Source organism: Naegleria lovaniensis (genome assembly GCF_003324165.1).
Source record: "Naegleria lovaniensis strain ATCC 30569 chromosome Unknown tig052, whole genome shotgun sequence".
Taxonomy (NCBI): Eukaryota; Heterolobosea; class Eutetramitea; order Acrasida; family Naegleriidae; genus Naegleria; species Naegleria lovaniensis.
In genome coordinates, this window is record NW_025407874.1 from 126,939 (window position 1) to 151,273 (window position 24,335).

Genomic DNA, 24,335 nt, shown 5'->3' on the forward strand with positions numbered 1-24,335 from the left:
GAATGCAGGAGGACCATTAAAACAAAATCAAAAAAAAATAATTGAATTTTTAACTTTGAAACTGCTACAATCGGAATTGAATACTAGTATTTCGCAAATACCACCAACATGTTGAAATATTTACAGAGAAGTGGAATGAAATATGGATTTCAAAACAACAAGGGAGTTTTTTCATCAGGAATTCATTTCAAATCTTTAGTGTCATCTTCAACAACTGCAAATCATGCTGACATTAGTATTACTCATAGGGAGAAATTTCTCTTCTCGTTATTCACTTCTAATACTTGTACAACAACATCATTCCGGCAATTCTCTCAATCATTTCCAAGAATTTCATTGGACAACCAAAAGATGATGACATTTGAGACTCAGGAACACCAAACTAAATTCAATACGGAAGACCAATCATCCAACTCGAATGAAGAAACCAAGAAAAAAGGCTTCTCCTTTCTCAAATTTCTCAAAAAGCTCATCAAATACATGACCCTTTCAGTTGCCTCGGTCATGGGTCTACTGGCAGTGTGTTTACCTCCTGGGTTGATGGTGGATTTCAAAGAGGAGCTCGAAAAAGGAGGTTATCGAGCAGTACTTGCTGCTCTTTTGGATGCGTACAAAGACACTTGGAATATTCTCACAAGATTTACGCAATCATGCTACTCCATTGTACAAGTCATGACCATTTATCGAAACCTTAATAAGGATTTTGAGCCAAAATTTGAAAACATCTCCAAGAGCAAGAGCGGTGACGATGCATCCAACTCATCTGAAGAAGAGCTGCAAGTATTGCGTGATTATGTGAAAGCCCGAAGAGAAGCCAATGCGAAGGCGGCAGAAATTTTACTCGATCTCTGTTTAAAGAATGGAGGCGCCTATGTGAAAGCAGGCCAATACATTGCATCTCTCAATTATATTATGCCAAAAGAGATTACGGACATTTTGTCAGTACTACAAGACAAGTGTCAACAACATGATTTTTCAGTGACAGAGACAATTCTTTTGGAAGACTTGGATCGAGATTATCGAGAAGTTTTTTCCTCCTTTGACACGACACCTATTGCCAGCGCCAGCATTGCACAAGTACACAAAGCCACTTTGAGAGATGGAAATCAAACGGTGGCTGTAAAAATTCAACATCCCAATTTGATGCGTATATTTAAGGCTGATTTGAAAACGATGCAATTTTTACTCTTTTCAACTAAATTATTTTTCGATTTTCCGTTCGCATGGACGTTGCCAGAGTTTGAGAGAATTTTATTGAGCGAATTAGATTTTGTGAATGAAGCTGCTAATTGTTCGCACTTTTCACAAATGTTCAAAGATTATCCTGATCATCAAATTGATGCACCACGTGTTCATTGGAATTTAACAAGCAAACGAATATTAACTATGGATTTTATTGAAGGATGCAAAATCAATGACTTACAAGCTTTGGAAAGAATGAATATTGATCCAAAAGATGTAGCCAAATTATTGGTGGACAGCTACTCTATTCAGACATTTATTCATGGCTTTGTTCATAGGTATGTGTTACTATGATTTAAAACATGATGTGACATACACCATGTCATGCACCTGTTTGTTTCATTTATCACAATTATTTTCTAAACATTTTCTAAACACATCATGTTAGTGATATACATGTTGGAAATTTACTAGTGAGGCGCTCAGACAAGAACAAACCTCAACTCATATATTTGGATCATGGTTGCTACAAAAAACTAGATGAAGAAACTAGGAAAGATTATTGTCAGTTATGGAAGGCTGCAATTTTTAGAGATCATGATAATTTGAAACTTTACACTGAAAAATTTGGAATTGAAGGAAGATTTTACCCACTCTTTGGATTGTTCTTAACATTTTCAAATTATATGGATAAGTAAGTGTCACTTTCAACAAGTAGTGTCACACATTCTCATTATTTTCAACACTAAATTTAACCTTACTCTGTATTGTGGATTTTATGACAATAGAAGCTCAAGCTCCATGGTTGACCAACGAAAGAACATGACCAGTGAAGAAGCAAAGAAAATGTTCAAACAAATTCGAGAGACCTTTTTCCCTAAAAGCACTCACAAGGCTCAAGATTTATTCAACATCATTGAAGAAATGTTCAAGAACATGAAATTGGACCTTATTTTACTCATGAGAGCCAATGTTCAATTAAGATCCATCACTCGAGAATTGGGTAGGCCCATCAATCGATTCGCAGTCATGGCAGAATATTGTTTAAAGGGAATTCACTACGAGAGACACAATTATGACATGACATGCATTCCACACCGAGAAGCCGATCAAAGACAAGTACAAGTCACTCACATTCGACCAACATCCTTCTTCCACCAACTCACTGTAGAATTGTTCAAATTCAAGCTGAGCTTGTTTGTGTTAGATTTAGCCTTTGTATTTTTCAACTTGTCCATGAGTATTTTGAGATATTTCAATCCTTCCAAATATGAGGAAGCACAAGACGATCGAGAGACTTCACATGCGAAAAGAAGATTGGAACGAATGAAACAAAAGAAGGCAATGGACGAAGATGTGGCATCTTCGAAAGAGGACATTGAAGATTTATCTGCTCAAAAGTAAGATCGTGCTCCCATTCTCTCAGAAGACAACAATCTCTTTCGAAAGCCTTACTTTTTGGACAGCCTTCTCCAATCAATTTGTTCGCAAAAAGAGAGATCTCGGGTGCAAAAATGGTGAATAATTGTTTCGTCATGTTCTGATTGGGTAACGGCTTCTTTTCTACATACAAAAAAAAATATCAAAAACACAACAACACTAGAAATGAATTCTCAAAACTGTGGATGCTGTAACGGTGGTGCTTGCAATTGTGGTAGCAACTGCTCATGCAAGGGATGCGGACAAGAAAAGGTCGAAGAAAAGAAGTCTTGCTGCTCTGGTGGATCATGCCAAAGAAAGTAAATTCATTCCGAAGGTTGTATAGAAGTTGATCCTACCAATGCTTCAACTCACTAAATAAATTAACGCGATCATCGTGTTTGAATTGTAAAATGAGCACAATGATTTGAAATTGTATTTGGTCGTTGATTGTGGTGAGCAATTGATGACAACCTCGAGAGACGATACCTTCCAATTACAACACATCCGTTTACATCCAAACGACAAATGTATTGGTCTTTACAAACGAGAACCAGATTCCAATTTTTGGTCACCCACTTTTTTAATGCACAAATCTAAATAGTTAAGGCATGTAGGATTCAATTTTCATGACTATCTGAGATGTGTAAAAAGAGCTCTTCTCATGATTCAAAAAAAAACAACAAAACCATCCATAATCTCAGCAACCTGTGTTCCACCCAAACATGTCTCACTCCAAGAGCGTGATGTTGGCTTTACTCGCCTCGATCCTCCTATCTTTTTTAATGACGAACACATCATTCCTTGTTCATGCAACCTCAAGTGAATGTGGACCAGGACCATGTGTATATCCTGGTTCAGTGTCGGTGCTTCATCATCATGGAAGACACACAATCCAAGAAGAGGAATCACTTCTCAGTGCTGAATCTCATGAACATTCATTGACCACTACTACCACTTCTGAAACTGCAGCAGTGAGAAGTTCTTTATCCAAACAAGCCAATGACTACATTTCATTGAGTGCCAATAAGAGTTGTAGTTCCACGGGACCTACCAATTTAAAGTTAGTGAATCGTCAAGGTTTTAAAGGAAAGGATAAGACCTCGTGTGTGGCCTGTCGTTTGGATTGTTTGGGAACAGGAAGTGTGTTCTCCAAATGTAAAAGTAGATACTTCTATTATGGATGCCGTAAAAAGAATCCATGTTATGATCCTTTGACTGCAACAAGAACAGTGATTGAGACAGCTATTGGAATTTGTATTGATAAGAATGGATGCATATTGAAACCAACAGGAATTAAGAAAGGAAAAGCATTGTTAAACAAAGTCATCAAGAAGATAAGAAAGGCAGCTGACCTTGATGAAGACAATGATGCATAAGTTAAGAATGTTGAATTCCAAGTTTATGAATAAACAAAGAACCAATAAGCTTACAACTAAATAATTATTATATTTTGAAATACCTGTGAGCGTCGATGGTTTAGTGGTAGAATACGGCGTTGCCATCGCCGTGACCCGGGTTCAATTCCCGGTCGACGCAAATTGTTTTTAAAGTTTTCTGTTTTGGCAAAGTGAATTCTTTGATCCGCTTTCCAATTTTTGAATTGTAAGCTGGTTTGAGAAATGTAATTTGTATCTAGCACAACTCCAGATCTCAATGCATCCTCCGTACTTGCCGTTTTAGCTTTGGTCAATCTCACAATAACTATAATTAAAATACCACTATTCACAAGTTCGTTGTTAATTTCAGAAATAATGTGTGTAAAATCTCTTTGACTCATTAATAGTCAAAGTTGAACGACCTCCAACATTTCCTCTTTTCGTTTCTGCAACTGATAACAGAGAATGAAAGATCGTATTGTGGCTTTATTTGTGCAATATTGCAATGTCCTTAAACATTTCATGTTCCAGCAATTGCTTTTTCAAATATGGAAATGCATTCTCTGGCTTGTCATAGTCTAATTTGATTTTGTACAAAATATCAAGGTTTGGAATATACACTGCACATCTCTCGTTTCGTCTGTTTCGATATGTGCAAAGGAACGGAGGGAAAAATGCATGGTGCTCCAATTGGATCGGTAATGGATTATGAGACAGAAAAGTTGACTTTTTTGTTTGTGTGTCATATTCGAAAAACAAATGGCCATGGTTTCCAAGTAGTGTAATCAATACTTGTGCTCCTGATGTCGAGGACGTTTTCTGTTCGAAAGGATATGCGCAAGCAGAATGATGTTGATTATACATCTGCATACCTTCACTAATGTCAGTGGTTGAGTTGGTGTTCGTTGTTAAGTCAACACTAATTACTCGTGCCTCTTCTTTGAATTTTGTACAACTGCTCGAAGATCCCACGACCAGTATTTGGTGTTGTGTTGGTAATGGAACGATCATTCTTGAGGCTACAGTAGCAACAGTTTTGGCTTCTGCTATTGCTGGCAAAGTGATCAAATAATTCTCATTGTTGGTACTAAACAGCTCTTCCAAGTCAACAATTAAGACTGACATGAAAGAGCGTGTAACTACTAAACCTTTGCTTCCATCTTCATCATATTTTGTCAATAATACATCCCAACAATAACTTAAATTTGGATAACAAAAGCGTTTCTTAATCCAAGTACGATTTTTTAAGCATAAAAAGTAAAATTTAAAATATTGACTTCCACTTTGGAAAACAATTAATTTTTGGAGCTTTTTCGAATAGATCATGCTCCCATTTTGAATTTGTAACATATTATTTTTGAAATACTCTCCATATGGATTTGCCACAGTTTCTAATTCCTTCCACTCATGTTCTACTTGATAATTGTCATTTTCTGAATCTACTCTTGTTTTGGGAGGATCCAATTCCAAGTAATAGATCGTCTTATCCCTAACATGCGGACCTCCAAAACTAATCAACGTTGGACATTTCGTGAATTCATTACTTTCATCCATATATGTAATGATTGTAAAATTTCGGTTCAAATTGTAATGTAAATAGGGTTGTATTTGCAATCGTTTCTTGATGAGAGGGTGTTTTGAAATTTTTCTCTCATCAAATTCCCGAATACTTGTATCCAATTTAAATTTCTTGTTCCGAGCATTCCAGTTGATGTTAGTGAGAGAGCTCAATGGAGGTGGAGGAGGAATGATTCCGGTTTCTTGAAAGGAGGTCGAGTTCACTATGGAAGGTGGTTGACTCATTTTTTTCTGTTATTTGTATTTTTTAGAGTTCCAAGTTCTATACAAGATCCATGTACGTAAGGTTGAGAAGAATTTTACACCTGAATTGATCCTTAGTGCACTGTAATTCATGCTTATGGATTTGATTTTCATGCATGTTGATGGTATTGTGGCGGACATGGAACCATGTTGGTCAAAATTCACGCAGAAAGAATTTTTCAGAATTTACAGAAAACTTTTTGGCTGAGATTTTCTGTAAATTCTTGATGGCGCTTCAGAAATCTGTTGAAACTTTTGTATGAAAATGCCGAAGAAAGGACTGACTTGGCAGGATTATACCCTTCGATGTCGCACTAATCAAGAGACAGCTAAAACTATGTCTACGCATCAGAAGCACAAGAATTTAATTATGATTTTCTCGATATTATAACGCTAAAATTGATGATCGTGTCTGTAACAAAATAGGTGCTAGAGTTGACAGGGATTTCAACCAAACAGAACCCAACGAGGGGAGTGTTGAAGTGCCCATCCTTGTCATCCTCGGTCCCTACATCTTAATCTCCAACAATCATTGTTGGTTATAGTTATTTGCTTGTTTTTTTGTTGTCTCAATTATCGTCTTGCTAGATTGGCAGTGGTATAATTGACCAGGTGTCTGTGTTTGGGGCTTTTGACAATGAGCTACTCTGGTAAGCAGCTGGTGGCATGAATGATTGAGGGTTTAATACTGGAGTAAGACTTGAAGTCAAGCTAAGGGCTTCCATGTGGACTGGCCGTTAAAAACCATGAAGAGAGTACATCATTTGCTTTTTGAGCAAGTTGGATTTGATGTTGCCTTTTGAGAATAACTTTGCGAACTTGGATCCAGATTGTCTTGCCCCATTTTTTCATTAAGGGTTTCAGGAATTTTTCCTGAGAATGTTTTAAAATTCCTGAAAATTCTAGCGGGAGAAGTGTCGGGGAAAAGCTGGGAATTTTCAAGAATTTTACTCTGAAAATGACCTACATGGTTCCATGTCCGCCACAATACTTCATTGGTGTAAAATTCTTATGACATTTTGAATGCTGGATTGATTTTTAACAGTGCATCGATTGAGATTGGTACCGTTATTTCACTTCAAGCTGGTCCACCTGATTTTAACCAATTTTCATGTATTGATTGTTAACGCTGCTTCGATCATAAATGTTTTCTCTTATTGATTAGAGAGCGAGAAGGTACGACTAGGCACCTCCTCACGTACCAAAAATTCTGAAGGAAGGCAGCGACGCTGGGTCACTGACTACGCTTGGGACAGCTCACAGAGTGCAAGGTGAGCGTCGACCAAGTGGGAAAAGGGAATTCATGATCTCCCACTCCCCTTCAAGGTAAGTATGAAAAAGCAAGAGAATGTGACCGGAGAGTGTTGATGAAGCTCGAAAGTTTGGAAAAAAATAATACGAATATTATGGGACGATTGTGGTTGGTATTCGTTGAAGAAGTAGCTTGTTTTGAAAGGGATAAGAGAACTGAGTGTTTTATGCTTCCATCAAGAAGAATCATAAAATAAGAATGAAACAGGTCCACACTGGAAAGAAATGATGAAGAGGTTCAAATTGAATTTTCACTGTTCGTTTGGTAGAGAGAACAAGTTTTGTAAAAAGCACGAATGAACTCGAGTGGAAAAAATTATTTTTAAAAAAATCAGCAACAAACTCCATCATCTTTGATACCACACGTCGACCATTCTTTGCTGAAACCATGTCCAGTTTTGATGTGAACGCAATTATCGAGAAGGCCGAGTCCAAGGATAAGGATCTTCGTCATATGGCTCTCTACGATTTGAGCAATGAATTACAAAAGGAAAACTTAAAGTTGGACGAAACTAGTCAAAGACAATTGGCTGATATTGTTTTGAGATTGTTGGACGATAAATCAAGTGAAGTTCAAGGTGTTGCTGTCAAATGGTAAGTTAGAGTTTTTTGATCATCATCATCCCAATTCAAAATTTTACCCATGATCATTCAATATTTCATCATCATCAATTAATCTCCCATTTTTGATCTCGGTGATGCCATCATCATGTCTTACAAAATGATGCTATGTGAATCAACAAAATCTTTGGTTTTACTCTTTTTTTGATCGGGCATGTTTTTTAATGATCATCATCATCATTTCGCACCTACGCAATATTATGAACATTGCACAGTCTTCCACCGCTCGTAAACAAGATGAGCAAGGTCCAAATTGAAAACAGTATCACATCTCTCAGCTCAAACATCCTCAAGGGTGAAGATGAAAAGAGAGACATTGCAGCCATTGCTCTCAAGACTGTCATTTCTGAAATTCCAATCGAGAATGCCCTCTCACCAATCAAGAAGTGTGTCAATCCACTCCTCCAAGGTCTTGCCAGCGACAACCCAGAAATTAAACTTGTTGCTCTCGATGTCTTGTCCGATTTGTTGGGACGTTTCGGTACAATGGTTGTGGAGGAACATGAAAAATTGCAAACAGCCTTCGTTGAAGAATTGAAGTCATCAAGAGTATCCGTTCGAAAGAGAGCCATTGCTTGTCTTGCTGCTCTCTCTGTGAACACCAATGACAAATTATTCGATACATTGCTGACTGGTATTGTGAATGGTATTGATTCATTGATCAAGACAATGAAGAAGCAAAAGGATAATAAGAAGGTTGAAGAACTCTCGACATATATTCAATCTTGCAGTGCAATTTCCAAGACTGCTGGACACAGATTTGGCAAATACTTGTCAAGAATTATTCCATTGTTCATGGATGCTGCTGAAATTATTGCCGGATCTCTCGACGAGGAAGACGAAGAAATGATGGACACCAACACTGAAGTCAATGATGAAGTTCGTGAATACATTACTCAAGCATTTGAAGCCTTCGTTACAAGATGCCCAGATGAAGTCACCAAATACATTGACTATGTAATTATCATTTGTAAGGAATATTTGGAATATGATCCAAACTACTCGTATGACGACAGTGAAGATGAAGCTGAAGCCTCTGATGCCATGGTAGATGAAGGTGAAGAAGATGAAGGTGGTTTGGGCGACGATCTCGATGAAGGAGGATTGTCTGAAGATGACGATGTCACTTGGAAAGTTCGTCGTTCTGCTGCCAAGTGTTTGGGTTCACTTATCAGATCCAGACCAGAATTGTTGGCTGCATTCTACACTGAATTGTGCTCTGATGAAGACATTTCATTGATTCGTCGTTTCAAGGAAAGAGAAGAACCAGTGAAACTCGATATTTTCAATGTTTTCATCGATTTGTTGCATCAATCATATTCCACAAAGACCTCTCCATCAGGCGAAGTTACCTACAAACAACATGATGAAGTTGCTTTTGTTGAAACAACCAAAGATGCCATCATGAAACGTATCAAGAAGCAATTGAAGGAAAAGTCTGAAAAGACCAAGATTGGTGTTTTCCAAATTTTGAAAGCTCTCACCATCACTTTACAAGGTGGTTTATCAAAGTATATCAAGGATCTTGTTCCACCAATTTGTGCTGCTTTGAATGAAAAGGGAGAACAATCTTCATTGAAATTGGAGACTTTGTCATTCCTCAAGACATTTATTCAATTCCACAAACCAGAGGAATTTAAACCACATTTGGAGACATTGATGAAGTCTGTTTTTACTTGTGTCAATGACAAGTATTACAAGATTATCACTCAAGCTTTGAGAGTTTGTGGTGAATTGGTTTTGGTCATCAAGACTTGCGTCAATGAATCAAACTTTGCTAATCTAGTCAAACAATTGCAAAGCAATGTTTTTGACAAGTTGAAGATTCAAGACATTGATCAAGGTGTTAAAGAAAGTGCCATTACAACAACTGGTTTGATTGTTTCACACTTGTCTGACAAGTTACCAAACTTGAATGATACTCTTACAGTTTTGAAGGAAAGATTGCAAAACGAAATTACTCGTCTCACTGCTGTTAGAACTTTTACTGTCATTGCTCAACACAATGTTGACATTTCACATGTTTTGGTTGAGACTGTGAATTTGTTGTCTGACTTTTTAAGAAAGGATAACCGTGCTCTCAGACAAGCTGCTTTGGCTGCTTTGAGTCAATTCTCTGTTTCCTACAAGAGCAAGATTGATACCAAGTTGTTCACTGTTGTCATTAATGAAGCTGCTGAAGTCATGAATGAAAAGAAGTCAGACTTGCATTTGGCTCACTTGGCCTTCAAGTTGGTTAAACAAATTGTTGATGCTAACCCAGACACTTTATCTTTGGTTCAAAAGGCTGTCTTACCAAAGATTTTGGATTTATTGGCAAGCCCAACCTTGCAAGGAAACTGTTTGGACTCTTTGTTGGTTGTTTTAGCCTTGTTGGTTCCTTCCGTCGGTTTTGATAACATTTTGAAGCAAGTTTTGAGCATTCCAAAGGAATCCAAGCAAGTCTTTACAAATATTGGTAAAGCCGTTGCTGCTATTTGTAGCGCTGGTTCTCAAAAGGACAAGACTGCAACCATTGAAAAGTTTGCCAAGGATTTAAAGTCAAAGGATGACTCGGCAAGAATGTTGGCCTTGTTCACTTTGGGTGAAATTGGTCGTACTATTGACTTGTCTTCACACGGTACTGTCAGTCAGGATATTGAAGCATGTTTCGAAGAGGAAGGTTCAGAAGAATTGAAGAATGCTGCTTCGTATGCCCTTGGTAACGTTTCAGTTGGTAACTTGGCTAAATTCTTGCCACAAATCATTAAGGGTATCAGGGAAAGTCCAAAGAAGAAGTACCTCCTCATCCACTCTCTCAAGGAAGTTATTACTCAATCGGAGGCATCTAAGCTCAAACCATTCATTTCTGAAATTACTCCACTATTGTTTGACAACTCACAAGAAGAGGAAGAAGGTGTTAGAAATGTTGTCTCTGAATGTTTGGGTAAACTTGCCATCAACGATTATGACAATGTTGTTTCTCAACTCAAGGAAAAGTTGTCCCTCTCTGATGCCACTAGATCAACTGTTATTGGTGCCATCAAGTATGCAGTTACTGACGAGCCATCTCCAATTGATAGCAAGTTAACTGAAGATCTTCCAGTCTTTTTGTCACAATTGAACAAGAACCAACCTGTAAGCGTTAGACGTGCTGTTGTCTTGTTGTTAAACAGCGTGGCTCACAACAAGCCAGAAATTGTGGGTGATGCTTTGGAAAAGGTTCTTCCTTCCTTGTATGCTGAATGTGTTTTCGATCCAAACTTAGTCCGTGTAATTCACTTGGGTCCTTTCACTCACAAGATCGATGATGGTTTGGATTTGCGTAAGTCTGCATTCGAATGCATGGACACCATTTTGGACAATTACAGATCAAGAATTGATCCAAACAAGTTCATTGCTCAATTACCTGCTGGTTTGGATGATGAGAATGACGATATTAAGATGTTGACTCACTTGATTGTACAAAAATGTTGTGCTCAATTCCCAAGATCCTTGTTGACTTCTGCCGATCAACTCGTTGTTCCTTTCACAAATACCTTGAAGAAGAAGCTCAAGGACAACGCATTGGCTCAAGAAAAGGAAAGACATGAGGAGTTGTTGAGAAGCTCATTGAAGGCCGTTCATGCTATCAGATCCATTCCTGGTATTGAAGACAGTGCTCAATTCACTGACATGTTTAACAAGCAAATTGTTGCTAATCAAAAGTTAAAACAAACCTATGACGAAATTGCTGAAGCTCATGACGAGTTTGAATTTTAACTTTAACCTTGCAATATCTCAATAAAATAAATTAATTTTGTATAATTTTCGAAACTACAGGGAGGCTTAATTCCAAAACACCTTCATCACTAATATTCCTGCTGATCCATTTTGAAACATTATGGGGTTGAATAGAGTTCTTGAATTGAGAACAAAGCCATGAGTAATTGCAAGAGTTGATTTTTTTCCGGCAAAAACATTTTGCAAAATTTAACTTCTTTGTGTCTGACAGTGAACATTTATTACAGTCACATTCTTGAAATATTCACTGCTCGCAATATATTTAACACCTTCATTGCCAATTTGATTTCCGCACAGATTCAAAGAAGTCAAATTCTTAAAGCACTCAATTGTAGCAATATATTTGGCGCCTTCACTGTCAATGTGATTTCCACTCAGATTCAAAGAAGTCACATTCTTCAAGCCCTCACTTATAGCAATGTATTGAATACCTTCATTGCCAATTCTGTTGGAGCTCAGATTCAAAGAAGTCAAATTTTTCAACCATTCACTTTCAGCAATATATTTAACACCTTCATTGCCCATTTCATTGTAATACAGATCCAAAGAAGTCAAATTTTTCAACCACTCACTTGTAGCAATATATTTAACACCTTCACTGTCAATACTATTTCCACTCAGATTCAAATAAATCAAATTCTTCAAATAGTTACTTGTGGCAATATATTTAACACATTCACTGCTAGTTGTTTTGATATACAGACCCCTTAAGTAAGTCAGTTTCAAAGAAGTCAAATTTTTCAAACATTCACAATTAAAAGTTTGATTGATTTACCATCTTGTTTGAAGTGATTTTGTTTGAATGATAATGAGAGAGGAATTTGAAATGATACTAGTCTCCATTGTTTTGAAATTTTCATACAAATTCGAATAATAAACATGGAATCAAGGAATTGAAGAATTTCAAAAATAATATCATCAACGAAAGGTCCATTGATTTCGGTTGAACTTGTCCGAGAGAAATTATCTTTTTCATCATGATCAGTATTGATGATGAATTGCTGCTTCATTTCCAACAATTGAGAGTTTTTTCAACGGCACAAGTATTTTCAAAGGAGGAGCTAGGTCCACAAGATATTTTTTTTTGTTGTAATTTTTCTCACTATTCACACAAATTTGGAACCAACAGTAATAAGTGTCACTTATTACCATTCAGAGATATGTGAATTCATCTAAACCAAATTCATACCGATATTTGACCATTCATAGAGGCGTAAGGCAATGGTTGACGCAGGCAGGATTAAGTTCTCCACTTGTTGAACAGTCAAGAGGTGACAGCTGTCTTGAAGCTCTTTGTTTGACACTCATGACAGAAAAGAGACGAACAATGTGCGTGTTGGCACATTCATAATGGTTAAAAAAAGACACGGACCATGATTGTATGGAATGGGGCAATTGAATGGATCCATTCAAATAAATTCCCAATTCAGTAAATGTCAAAGATGTCACTGTGAAAATTGTTTTGCACATCATTGGTAAGGTCATTGATAAGGAAGCGTCATTCTTGTCGTCGTTCCCAAAGGCATACGAGAGGTACCAAGAACAACCACGAATGAGGACAACGGCATGATTGAATGGTATGATCACTTTTTGCTCAATGACACTAAATACGAGAGTGAAATTCATAAAGAAAATTTGTCGAAGAAAAATCAGGTGTTGAACCATCAATGAAGAAAAGAGTTCAAACAAGAAGAAATGACCAAGAAGAGGGATGAACATTGTGCACGTTGATAATGTATAGGATGGATGATTCATATACTTCTGAAAATTGCCAACTTGCGGATGTTCATAGATGACATACGTGGACTGTCAACACCATTTTGTTGTAAGTCGTCAAAGAATCAAGTCAACCAAGATACCCTCGTGCACGAAGGGCAGTTGCGGTGCGACGAAGCGAGTCACCCAACCTCAACCAAATTTCAGAGAGCAACGGAAGAAGCAAAAAAAACGAAGACGTCACCTGCCATCTTCAAGATTGCACCAATTTTTTATCAAATTCAATAGCTTTGTGCACTTGTTCATTTTCACACACATTACAAAGCTTGCCGCAACGACGAGCCAATTGCTTGAGAGCAACAACAACAACAACTCCAATATATTCGGTGTGTGTTTGGACCAATCACACAACAACAACCCATTATTATTTACCTGTCGGTTTTACCCAGTGTTAAGATTTTAAAAACTTTTCACGGAGGAAAAACGAGGAATATCATCTTTGAGTATTCTAGAGAATAATAACATTATTATTCACACATACGAACAACACAACACACGTGGTATTTGTAATCACTTTTTGGCATGTTGAGCACACTCATTCGAAACAGCAGCAATAACAACAACAACCAAACTCATTCCCTTCTTGCATCATCAACTCCCTCTCAGAACACCAACAATAACGAGAACACACCTCTCGCCAATAACTCCTCTCGAATCATCACGTCATCTTCATCCTCTTCTACTACCGGCCCTAACCACTCATCCATCAATAATAATAACATGACCCACCCACCCACCACCCCATCATCGTCGTCATCCCATCTTGGAGGCCATACCTCCAACACTGCTGCCATTCTCATTCCTCAGCAGCCAAGCTCCATGCAGCATGCCAATAGTCCCTCCCTTTCCTTGCTTTCATCCACTCTAGGAGGTGGTAGTGAATTGATGATGACTACGAATTCTTCAACAACACCTCCTCCATCACTCTCACAACTCTTGAATCATCATCATCATGGACTAAGCACCATGTCCAATTCACCTCATCACATGCATCCCATGAATCATCATCCTCATCCACCTACCTACGTCTCTCTCATGCATCATCCCACTCTAGGAAGAGTCGGTGGAGGTGGTCAAGGCGGTATGATGGTCGTTGGTGGCTCTCCAAGTGCTTCACCTCTTCTGGGCAGTGCACTTGGTTCTTCTGAGAGATTACTTTCAGAAAGCTCATCCTCTCAACAGAGTAATAGTAGCATGAATAATAATAACCAGAGTCTTTCCTTACTCTCATCCTTAGGTGTCGTGTCCAGCAATGCCAACAGTAATAATAATGGCAGCAATAATGGCAACACTCTTTCGAACACTTCCTATTTGATGAATAATCAGTATATGAACACTCCTACTGGAGTTGTTGTCAATAACGGAAACCACACAATTCAGATTGGCAGTGCTAACGGTAATAATACTATGAGTACTCATGCTTCTGCAATTAATTCCAATCACCACGAAAGGGAATATCAACAATTGCTTTTCGAGAGACAATCCCTAACTCCATTCCAACCCATTGTTCCTCTCACTCTCAAGTTATTGGACGAGCGTATTCAGCAAGTTCAACAACAGCTTCAACAAGCTTCTACTTCCACAACTACCACCAACAATTCTTCTTCTAACACAAGCTCTCAATCATCCTTGTTGAACTCAACTGCAAGTAACATTATGGGTCCACCTTCCTCAACACCAGGTGGTAGTAAGAAGAAGTTGAGCTCTCTCATCATTCATCAACCTCCAGTGTTGTACAACACAAGCAACAACAACAACAACATTACCTCAACATCATCCACCACTTCATCATCTAATGGTCTCAATCTTACAAGCCCAACTCTTAGCACTTCTAGCTCTTCCACCACTCCTGGTGTTATGAGCACAACTTCTTCCTCAACTGCACCACCTGAATCAGGCAGTATGCTTCTTTCCAATATGATGTCTATGAATGGCTCTACCACTCCAACTCTACTCTCTACAGGAGATTCATCAAGTCATGGTGGCGACTTTTCGTTTTTCGGTAATAACAAGACATCTTCCAACTCGACACAATCTCCTCCTCTTGGAATTATTGGAAGCAATGCGAATACCACTTCAAAGAAGCCAGCAGTGGTCAGTGCTACAAATTCTTCTTCTACTTCTACTAGTACCGCCACCACAACCACAACCACCACAGGTTCTCAGCCCACCCAACAACCACCACCCACCAAAGTCATTGCCTCAAATGACACCATTGCTAATACTTCTCCAAATCCAGGTCAATCATCAAGTAGTAATGCAAGTACTCCATCTCCGACCAGCTCTACTTGCTCTGACAACAACATGCCCAATGAAGAGTTTACCTTCATTCGCTATGACAATGTGGACATCAAACAAAAGATTGTAAACCCATACACAGTCTTGTTATTCATTCCTCAAGCAGAATTTCCAGATTATAACTTTATCGGACGAATCTTGGGTCCAAAAGGAAGTTATCTTGATAGTATTCGAAAGAACTCGAATTGTTTCATTCGAATTCGAGGAAAGGGCTTGAATTTGCAAAATACCAACCAGGGTGCTGGTGGCACTACTTCAACCACTCCAACCACATCAACCAACAGCTCTCAATCAAGCTCATCCGGTACTGACGCCAATGATATTTATGCCTCCTATCCTCTCCATGTCTTTATTGAAGGAAAGGGTCAATCCACCAGTAAGAGAAAGAATCTTCAAAAAGGCATTCAGCTCATGCTTCCTCTCTTGGTACCCACTGAATATGAGAAAGATGTTCTCAAACGATGGCAACTTCAACAATGGAGAAGTGAGAAGAATTCTTCATCAGGAGGAGATAAAGCCTCCATGATGCCTCCTCTTCCTCTTCCCAATTCCATTCCTTCCGATTATCCACAACTTTATGGCACTAGTAGTGGTAGCACTGGCAATTCAAGCCTTCTCTCTTCATCTCCATATTCCAATCAAGCCTCCATGGAATCTGCTTGTGAGGACGAAGATGATGATTTTGAAATGGATCCCTCTCTCATGAGTCCATCCAACGCTTCTTTTCTAAGCAGATATCATCCCTATAATAGAACTCATGTTTAACTATTTTTCTCTCAACTCAATTTTTGAATATAAGCCTTAACACCACACAAGTATCCTCGCAGCAGTATGCATACTGTCATCTAATTTTTTGTAACACAATCATGCAATCAAAAGAGGTCATATTTCCATATACTTGAACAATTTTGCAACGAATATATTTTACCAATCCACTCCCTTCCATCATGATTTTCATTACTAAGTTATTGTATTTGAATTTTATAAAATTAAAAAACTTTTTTTAAAAACATTTTCTAAAAAATGTCGGAAGAAGAAATGAGCAAGGATTGGCTGTTCTCAGATCAAGAACAAGATCTGGAAGAATGTGAGAAGAATAACACCACTATAGAAACTCCATTTGATCCAATCTATTCCTTGTATTATTGTGGAAATGAACCCTGTGCATTAACAACGAGCGATGATCTCGACAATCGGTTCGGAGTGATCACTTTCAGACCTTCGGAAATGATTAAAGAAGCGTCTGCACGAATATTGGATCTCTCATGGTATTCAGGATTGGAATCCAATCAACCATTACTAATATCTAAAATCGTTTGTGGAGGTTGTGATGATCTGAGTTATTCACTACTCATGCTGAGTGGGGACAATCAACATTTTCATCACCAAATTTTCTGAACAAGTCTTGACAAGATATAAATTCAAGGATTTAATTTGTCCTGAATCAGAAAAAAGCAAATACCCATTAGGGTATCATTTTGAAGTGAAGGATATTATTTGTTCGAGTGCCTTACAAATTATTTTTGAAATGTCTGACCTGTCATTGTGGATGTTACATGTGAGCTCTATGAAGTTAGAAAAATTTGAAGTAACTTTTCGACACCAAATCGAAGCTATTGGAGCAGGAGTCATGTCACAAAATATAGTCGTGGTTCCTTCTTCATCAAAATCAAATTCAACCAGGCAAGCTTTGATCATTGGAGACCAAAAATCGGTGGATTCAATTAACCTGACGCACACCAATTCACCAGTTAAGCTTGTTTCTCAGTATGCTTTTGAGTTGATCATATTTGTGCATCAGGACAACAAAATTTATATTTATTACTGTGGATCTGATTATAACTATGACACTGATGGATGTGGTTTTATTGTACCTGCTTCTAATACGATGATTTATGTGAAAACTCAACTCGAAGATATGTGTCCTATTTCTCAAATTGCATGTGGATACTCGCATGTTGTATTATTACTTGAAAATGGAGACTGTTTTTGTAGAGGATTGAATAATTTTAATCAGGTAAGAGCTAGCCTCAATTCGGCGGCCTCAAAATCACATTTATTTAATCATGATCTGTCTGTGTCACATCATTGTCGTTGATAATTTTACAAACATACCTCTCCATAGTGCTTGAAAGATAGTATCAAGAGCGTTGATGAGTTTATTAGATTCAAAGACATTACAGAGCCCGTTCGTTCAATTAGTTGCTGTTCAATATGCTCCATTCTTACTTGTGACAACAAGTTTCATTTCTTTGGTGAGATTTCAAACTTTCCTTCGACAGGTAAGTAAACACCGTTTGTGAACAAAGACCCAAATATCGTTCAATGCACAATTATGCAGGCACCATGGAACGAGCATTTCCAGATCAAGAAGTGGCTGCTGCTGCTTGGCATTGTTTCATTTACAGAAACACATTCCACAAAACAAGTAGGGATCAGCTTTATTTTGTCAATAATATGAAATTGTTTGGACGTAGCAATAGTGAACGGTCACGCTTGTGTGATATTTTCATTATTGACCAAGATTTGTGATGTATAAAATATGCAATCTTTAAGGATGGATTAAAAAAGCAGAAATGACTCGTCACTCAAGTATTTCGTTCTGTGGTTGTCCCATCTACTTTTTCGAGTGAGGAACATTTGTTGAAGTAAACGCTTCAAGCTCTGATCGATATTTTTCTGGTTCTGCAATGAATATTTTGATATGGTCAATATTACCTTCAAAACAACTCAATTTCAAATTTTTTGCATCATTGAAGGAGGACCAGAAACGATGCACTTGTTTGGCAGGTACAATAAAGTCTTGATCAGCATAAATGACTAGGATGGGAGTTTGATTTCCAAAAACGCTTGTGGTTTTTCTTAAACCTGCCAAATAGGTCTCAAAATATGTTTTGAAAAGTCCTGTAAATACGAAATAATACAAGTAAAATAAATAATAAATAATTAATCTCATAATAGTGCCAATAATTCCAATATTTGACTTGTCAGGAATAATTTTTTGAGCTTTCTTATCGTATGAATATCCTGTAGGGTAATTTTGTGATTAGACAATAATATTGACGGCATGATGTCACCATTGTTTACAAACATTCCTAATAACTTACCTGAAAGTACTGCAAGGGCTCCCAAATCTTCAGTATTCACACCAGGAAATGAGTCAGCAATAAGCCCTCTATACTGCTTCTTTACAAACGAATATTCGTTACCCGAGGATGACAATATTTCCATCGTTCTCGAAACAAAAATTCCTCCATTATTTGAAAAAGAATGAATCATAAAACCAGTTTCTGTTTCTTTTTGATCCTTTTCAATCATATTCAATATTGTTTTCACACCTTGTTCTGAATAATATTTCGCAAATAATTCCCACGAGTCAGGAATATAGGCCAAAACGTCATAACCCCATGCATTATAAATTTCTGCATATTTTGACACAAATCTGAATTTACTTCCGTACCAGCCTAAAATAACAACCAACGGGGATGGTAATGAAAGATTACTTTCATCACTATCAATATGATCTCTCGGAAAGAATTGCAACTTGTGTTTGTTTCCAAATTGTTTAACCAATTTCACTAAAGCTGATCTGTGTTCATGAATGTGTTTTGTTTGAGAGACCTCTTTTCCATGAGGATGATGTTGAGAAGATGATGAACTGGTATTGTCAGAGTGTTGTTGTTGAGCCATTTTTTTTTAAATAGTGTTGAAAATTATTGTAAAATAAAATACCTTAAATTCTCCAACACCATGATGAAATATGGTAATTTTCCGATGAAGCTTCTCATCGCGGCTCTGTATGATGATGAACTACAGTTTTTTTTGTTGTTGTTCATCATCAGCATTCTGCAATTAAGTTCTTACTACTCACGTTCTTATGGCGTGTTCAAAACCAATTTTTGATCGTAACTGCTTCTCTTCCTTCCGATCAATAACCATTCACTAATTTCCATTCCGAGTTTCCTTAAAGCAAAATGTATCCTTCTTGAATCCCACACTGTTCATGCTTTCAGATCAAACAGTCGTCATGGTGGTTCTGATCAGCGCCTTGTTACCTTTCACCAAAGCGTTTGCTTCAATGGCTTGAATTTGATCAAAATTTACTGGGGACTCCAGTACAGAAGTGGCATCCATTTCAACTCTACCAAGAACGCTTGTTGTTGTCATGATTGGCAATTCCAGCAGAAAAACATTACCTCCACCACGAGAGAATACTCTTCATTCCGAATTCATTGTCATCATAGAACCCACCATCAAACACTTTTTGTGAAAGCACAGCTCCCAGTCACCTCATCCGTTGAAAAAACAAACACAACAACAACAACAACATCATGTCTGAACATCAAGCAACCAAGCAGTTTGTTCCGCTTGCCACAACTGTGGAAGATCAAGAGAAATTTCAAGCTCTTGTGAAGACTAAAAGTTTCTCAAATTCGGCTCTGGGTGGCACTCTCACTCATACCAATAGTGGTCTCAAGGATTTGGCATCAGATGATTCTGCCAATCCACTTCTGCCCAATCATGTTTTGCCTCCTCCAACACAATTGCCGTTTGCTTCCTCATTGAATAGAGAGTATGAACCAGTTTCAGAGTTATTGAAGAGAAGACGATTCGACGATGATGCCCTTCAACAAATTAAAGACCCTCAAGAACCTGAATTGAAAGGCAGACACAATTTTAAGATTCTGAGAGTTTTTAGTGTGGAATGGTTTTTAATTTTCATTGGTTGTTTGGGGTGTATTGTTTCCGGTGTCATGCCACTTGTATTCTACTTGCTCTTTGGTTACTTTGTTGATGATGCTATCGAATTCGCCAAAAGTGCAATCACAGAACAACGATTGTAAGTATTTGATTCGAGTTAAGTGATCATTTCCTAATGGGCTTTTCATCTCAATGAAATGTGACACTCATTTCACTCACTCCTAACAAAAAACAGGAAGGACAAGATCTTTATTTACACGATGGGATTTGTTGCCATTGGTGTCGCTCAAGGTATTTCACAATTTACCAGCGGATTGATGTTCAGTTGGGCAGGTGACAGAATTGCCATTAGATTGCGAAGAGCCTATTTCAATGCTTTGATTTCCATGGAAATTGGTTTTTTCGATATTAAACCTCTTGGTCAGTTAACAGCTCCTCTCTTTGAGGATGTTTCCAAAATTCAAGATGCCTTCACTTTGAGAATTGGTACCATGATTACACAATTCTCGACAGCCATCTCTGGTGTGATTATTGCAATGGTTACGAACTGGTCAATGACCCTCATTTTGATGAGTTGCTCTCCTGGGTTATGTTAGTGGTTGTGGTTTGTACCAAGCTCATTGAAGTGTTTTCAAATAGAATTAATAAGGCCACTAACACTGCTGCTGGTATTGCAAACGAAGTTGCAGGATGCATCAAGACTGTTCGATCCATGGCTGGTGATAAGAGAGAACGAGCCAGATTTGCCAAGGCTCTCGCCAGTGCACCATTTTCAATCTTTGGAAAAGCTTTGGCTATGGGAATTTCCATTGGTAATTCGTACTTGTTCATTAACTGTTTCTTCGGGTAAGTAATGTGTGTGAAGCACTGTTAGGCTAAAATTTTTAAATTAATCGTGATCACGCGTTAAATAGTTTGACCTTTTGGTTTGGTGCCAACTTGATTATTGAAGGTGACGCAACATTGGGTGAAGTCGTTCAAGTTTTCGGTATTATGGTATGTTGAAGAAATATCAAATCTTCGTGTTAACTTGTCACCTTTTTGATCTTTGTCATGCACTGTTTTGTTGAAATAGTTACTTGCTATTTTAGGTTTGCAACAAGGAGCTGACGTGATGCCTTACTTTGCCAAGTCCAGTGCCAGTCAAAAGAGCTGTTGAAGGTATTGCAAAGAGTTCCAGCCATTGTTGAGAAGGAAGGAGGAATTAAACTTGACAAGGTTCAAGGAGAAATTACTGTTGAAGGTATTGAATTTGCCTATCCTTCAAGACCTCACATTACTGTTCTTAAGGACTTTAACTTGAAGATTAAGGCTGGAAAGTCACTTGCTTTGGGTAAGTTGTGTTTGTACATGTTGGTCTATAATATGGGTTCATGAAATGTGTTGTGTTTCAAATTACAGTGGGTGGATCAGGTTCAGGTAAATCCACAATTATTGGTTTATTGGAACGATTCTATGTTCCTCAAAAAGGACGTGTCTTATTGGATGGAGTTGACATTTCTGAGATGGACACTGAGTGGCTTCACAAAGTGATTGGTATTGTCACCCAAGGTATGTTCTCTCTTTTGCAAAGAGTATTGTGTGATTAATGATAATCTATCATTTGTATTGGTTACTATTATTGACATGAACTTGATTGGTTATTTACATGGTTTTAAACTTAACAATACAATTCTTCATCACATTTTTCGTTGACGATAACTCTTACAGAACCTGTATTATTCCAAGGTACTATCAAGGAAAATATTGCCTACTCTATTGGAGGTCTTCCTAGGAAGGAATCATCTGAACTTCAACAACGAATTGAGGAAGCTGCTAAGGCTGCCAATGCTCATAACTTTATTAAGGAATTACCTAACGGTTACAATACAAAGCTTGGTGAGAAGGGTGTCTCATTATCTGGTGGTCAGGTAAGTTACAAGTGTTTGATTTATTGAGATACATTTTATATTTGCTTGCAACATGAATGATGTGTATTTATAATTTGTTTATTTTCATTCGCTATTGAATATTATTGCTTTCCTTCTTCACAACATCAAATAGAAACAAAGAATTGCCATCGCAAGAGCCATTCTCCAAAATCCACAAATTCTTCTCCTCGACGAAGCTACCAGTGCTCTTGACGCTGAAAGTGAATCTCTCGTTCAAGAAGCTCTTGATCGATTAATGAAAGGAAGAACAACTATTTGTGTGGCTCACCGTCTTGCAACCATTAAGAACTCGGATGAAATTGTAGTGATGGATCATGGTAGAATTATTGAACGAGGAACTCACGACTCATTGGTCCGTATTCCAAACGGAGCATACAGAGGTTTGGCTGAGAAGCAGTCCATGATTTAAAGGATTTTTAAAACGCAATTGTCATTTTCATGTACGGCAATGTGTGTGACACTTTTAGGCGAACCATCGATGAGATTTCACAAGTTATCCCTTTTCAAAATTGTTAATACTCAATCATCTCTAATGTTTTTTTGTAAATTAAAAAATCAAAAACATTCATATCAGTGAACTTGTTTCGATTATGAACGAGTTCTAATGATGTCAAAGAAGTGGCGCTTGTTTCGAAACAAATGATAACAACAAAAATCATTGCATGTTGTGTGTCAACAAACCCTCTACAAAATTGGCGCCACATTTTTACAACCAGCCGCAGTATTTACGATGAGTGTTGTTTCGCTTTTCATCATACAACCACCTTAAAAAAATATCCCCATCACAACAATAAGACCCATTCTCACAATGAGCAGAGACACCATTGGAAACAACGAATTGACTGAAGAACAAATTGCTGAATTTAAGGAAGCCTTCTCTCTTTTTGATAAGGACGGAGATGGTACCATTACTACAAGTGAATTAGGAACAGTCATGAGATCGTTGGGACAAAACCCAACAGAGGCCGAACTCCACGATATGATCAATGAGGTTGATGCCGATGGTAACGGAACAATTGATTTTACAGAATTTTTAACCATGATGGCCAAGAAGATGAAGGATACAGATAACGAAGAAGAAATCAAGGAAGCCTTCAAAGTTTTTGATAAGGACGGAAACGGATTCATCTCTGCACAAGAGTTGAGACACGTGATGTGCAACCTCGGAGAAAAACTTACAGACGAAGAAGTTGATGAAATGATTAGAGAAGCCGATATTGATGGAGACAATCAAATCAATTACACTGAATTTGTGAAGATGATGATGCAAAAGTAAACTGTATTCTGTAAAAATAATAAATACAAAATCATGATTTGAATCTGGTAGAGGTCCATCCCGAGAGGATTTCGAGGATGGTGTTTAATGAGCTCTCATCAAATCTGGTAGTGCTTTCGCAAAGGAGAGAAATGGTTCTTTCCATTCAGTCAAACTGGTTTTGGAACTATCAAAAAAAATCTTTAAAAAAATGAGTTTTGTACACACATCTTCGCTCGAGTTGCTTCCTCTGCTGTTTCAGATTCATCCCGTAATACCACATCAACAAGATTCAAACTTTCATGAACAGTTGTTACATAGTGAAATTGATAAAATTTGTGGACATGGTCCGACCATAGATTTGAAATTATTCTTGTCCAATGATCAACAATCATCAGAATCACAACAAACAGTGAATTTCACTACGGTTCAAAAAATTCTCTCTGCTGTGGATGCATTCATATTCCGTGTGATGAGTTTGGATTTGAGCCGAGAAATGGTTACCGAAGAGCTCTCAGCTCTCAATTTTAATCCCGATCAAATTGAACTATTTTTGAGAGTATTAGAGGGACGACGAGCAGAGCTTTCAAGATCAATGAAACAAAAAACAATTACGGAAATTTCTCATTCCTATTTACAAGATTTTGATTGGAAATTGAATTTAGTGGTAGCCAGTGATAAGTGTTCAAACATCCGTGAACCCATTGTACTTTTGAACTTGTATGTGAAATCCGAAAATGAAAACAAGCTGAAGGAAATTCTTGTAGAGCTGACACGAAAAGATTTGGATAATATTTTGAATGAATTTGGAAAAATTCAACATCAAATCCAAAAGATTTCAATTTAATTACCATGCCACAGCACTGATCCAACAAACGA

General features: G+C 37.7%; 11 protein-coding genes across 11 annotated transcripts; 8 read left to right on the top strand and 3 right to left on the bottom strand.

Annotated features, from left to right (window-relative positions):
* Positions 1-108: 108 nt before the first annotated feature.
* C9374_011956 (uncharacterized protein) lies at positions 109-2,586 on the top strand (the record flags this gene model as incomplete). Its single annotated transcript, XM_044687668.1, has 3 exons — positions 109-1,520; positions 1,631-1,876; positions 1,971-2,586. 3 exons carry the CDS (start codon positions 109-111, stop codon positions 2,584-2,586), a joined length of 2,274 nt encoding a protein of 757 aa, XP_044542841.1.
* A 740-nt stretch (positions 2,587-3,326) lies between these two features.
* On the top strand, positions 3,327-3,980 carry C9374_011957 (uncharacterized protein; the record flags this gene model as incomplete). Its single annotated transcript, XM_044687669.1, has 1 exon — positions 3,327-3,980. The coding sequence occupies one exon, from the start codon at positions 3,327-3,329 to the stop codon at positions 3,978-3,980; it is 654 nt and encodes a 217-aa protein (XP_044542842.1).
* A 486-nt stretch (positions 3,981-4,466) lies between these two features.
* On the bottom strand, positions 4,467-5,783 carry C9374_011958 (uncharacterized protein; the record flags this gene model as incomplete). Its single annotated transcript, XM_044687670.1, has 1 exon — positions 4,467-5,783. The coding sequence occupies one exon, from the start codon at positions 5,781-5,783 to the stop codon at positions 4,467-4,469; it is 1,317 nt and encodes a 438-aa protein (XP_044542843.1).
* Positions 5,784-7,500: 1,717 nt separating this feature from the next.
* On the top strand, positions 7,501-11,474 carry C9374_011959 (uncharacterized protein; the record flags this gene model as incomplete). Its single annotated transcript, XM_044687672.1, has 2 exons — positions 7,501-7,706; positions 7,949-11,474. The coding sequence occupies 2 exons, from the start codon at positions 7,501-7,503 to the stop codon at positions 11,472-11,474; spliced, it is 3,732 nt and encodes a 1,243-aa protein (XP_044542844.1).
* A 210-nt stretch (positions 11,475-11,684) lies between these two features.
* C9374_011960 (uncharacterized protein) lies at positions 11,685-12,338 on the bottom strand (the record flags this gene model as incomplete). The annotated part of the gene is made up of 2 exons (XM_044687673.1): positions 11,685-12,201; positions 12,271-12,338. 2 exons carry the CDS (start codon positions 12,336-12,338, stop codon positions 11,685-11,687), a joined length of 585 nt encoding a protein of 194 aa, XP_044542845.1.
* Positions 12,339-13,793: 1,455 nt separating this feature from the next.
* On the top strand, positions 13,794-16,334 carry C9374_011961 (uncharacterized protein; the record flags this gene model as incomplete). Its single annotated transcript, XM_044687674.1, has 1 exon — positions 13,794-16,334. One exon carries the CDS (start codon positions 13,794-13,796, stop codon positions 16,332-16,334), a length of 2,541 nt encoding a protein of 846 aa, XP_044542846.1.
* Positions 16,335-16,592: 258 nt separating this feature from the next.
* C9374_011962 (uncharacterized protein) lies at positions 16,593-18,101 on the top strand (the record flags this gene model as incomplete). Its single annotated transcript, XM_044687675.1, has 4 exons — positions 16,593-16,893; positions 16,973-17,586; positions 17,695-17,851; positions 17,911-18,101. The coding sequence occupies 4 exons, from the start codon at positions 16,593-16,595 to the stop codon at positions 18,099-18,101; spliced, it is 1,263 nt and encodes a 420-aa protein (XP_044542847.1).
* Positions 18,102-18,186: 85 nt separating this feature from the next.
* Positions 18,187-19,259, bottom strand: C9374_011963 (uncharacterized protein; the record flags this gene model as incomplete). The annotated part of the gene is made up of 2 exons (XM_044687676.1): positions 18,187-18,596; positions 18,677-19,259. 2 exons carry the CDS (start codon positions 19,257-19,259, stop codon positions 18,187-18,189), a joined length of 993 nt encoding a protein of 330 aa, XP_044542848.1.
* Positions 19,260-19,900: 641 nt separating this feature from the next.
* C9374_011964 (uncharacterized protein) lies at positions 19,901-22,610 on the top strand (the record flags this gene model as incomplete). Its single annotated transcript, XM_044687677.1, has 9 exons — positions 19,901-20,409; positions 20,506-20,792; positions 20,867-21,116; positions 21,185-21,266; positions 21,346-21,361; positions 21,403-21,603; positions 21,672-21,821; positions 21,981-22,180; positions 22,314-22,610. The coding sequence occupies 9 exons, from the start codon at positions 19,901-19,903 to the stop codon at positions 22,608-22,610; spliced, it is 1,992 nt and encodes a 663-aa protein (XP_044542849.1).
* Positions 22,611-23,009: 399 nt separating this feature from the next.
* C9374_011965 (uncharacterized protein) lies at positions 23,010-23,477 on the top strand (the record flags this gene model as incomplete). Its single annotated transcript, XM_044687678.1, has 1 exon — positions 23,010-23,477. The coding sequence occupies one exon, from the start codon at positions 23,010-23,012 to the stop codon at positions 23,475-23,477; it is 468 nt and encodes a 155-aa protein (XP_044542850.1).
* A 190-nt stretch (positions 23,478-23,667) lies between these two features.
* On the top strand, positions 23,668-24,303 carry C9374_011966 (uncharacterized protein; the record flags this gene model as incomplete). The annotated part of the gene is made up of 1 exon (XM_044687679.1): positions 23,668-24,303. The coding sequence occupies one exon, from the start codon at positions 23,668-23,670 to the stop codon at positions 24,301-24,303; it is 636 nt and encodes a 211-aa protein (XP_044542851.1).
* Between the last annotated feature and the right edge of the window lie 32 nt (positions 24,304-24,335).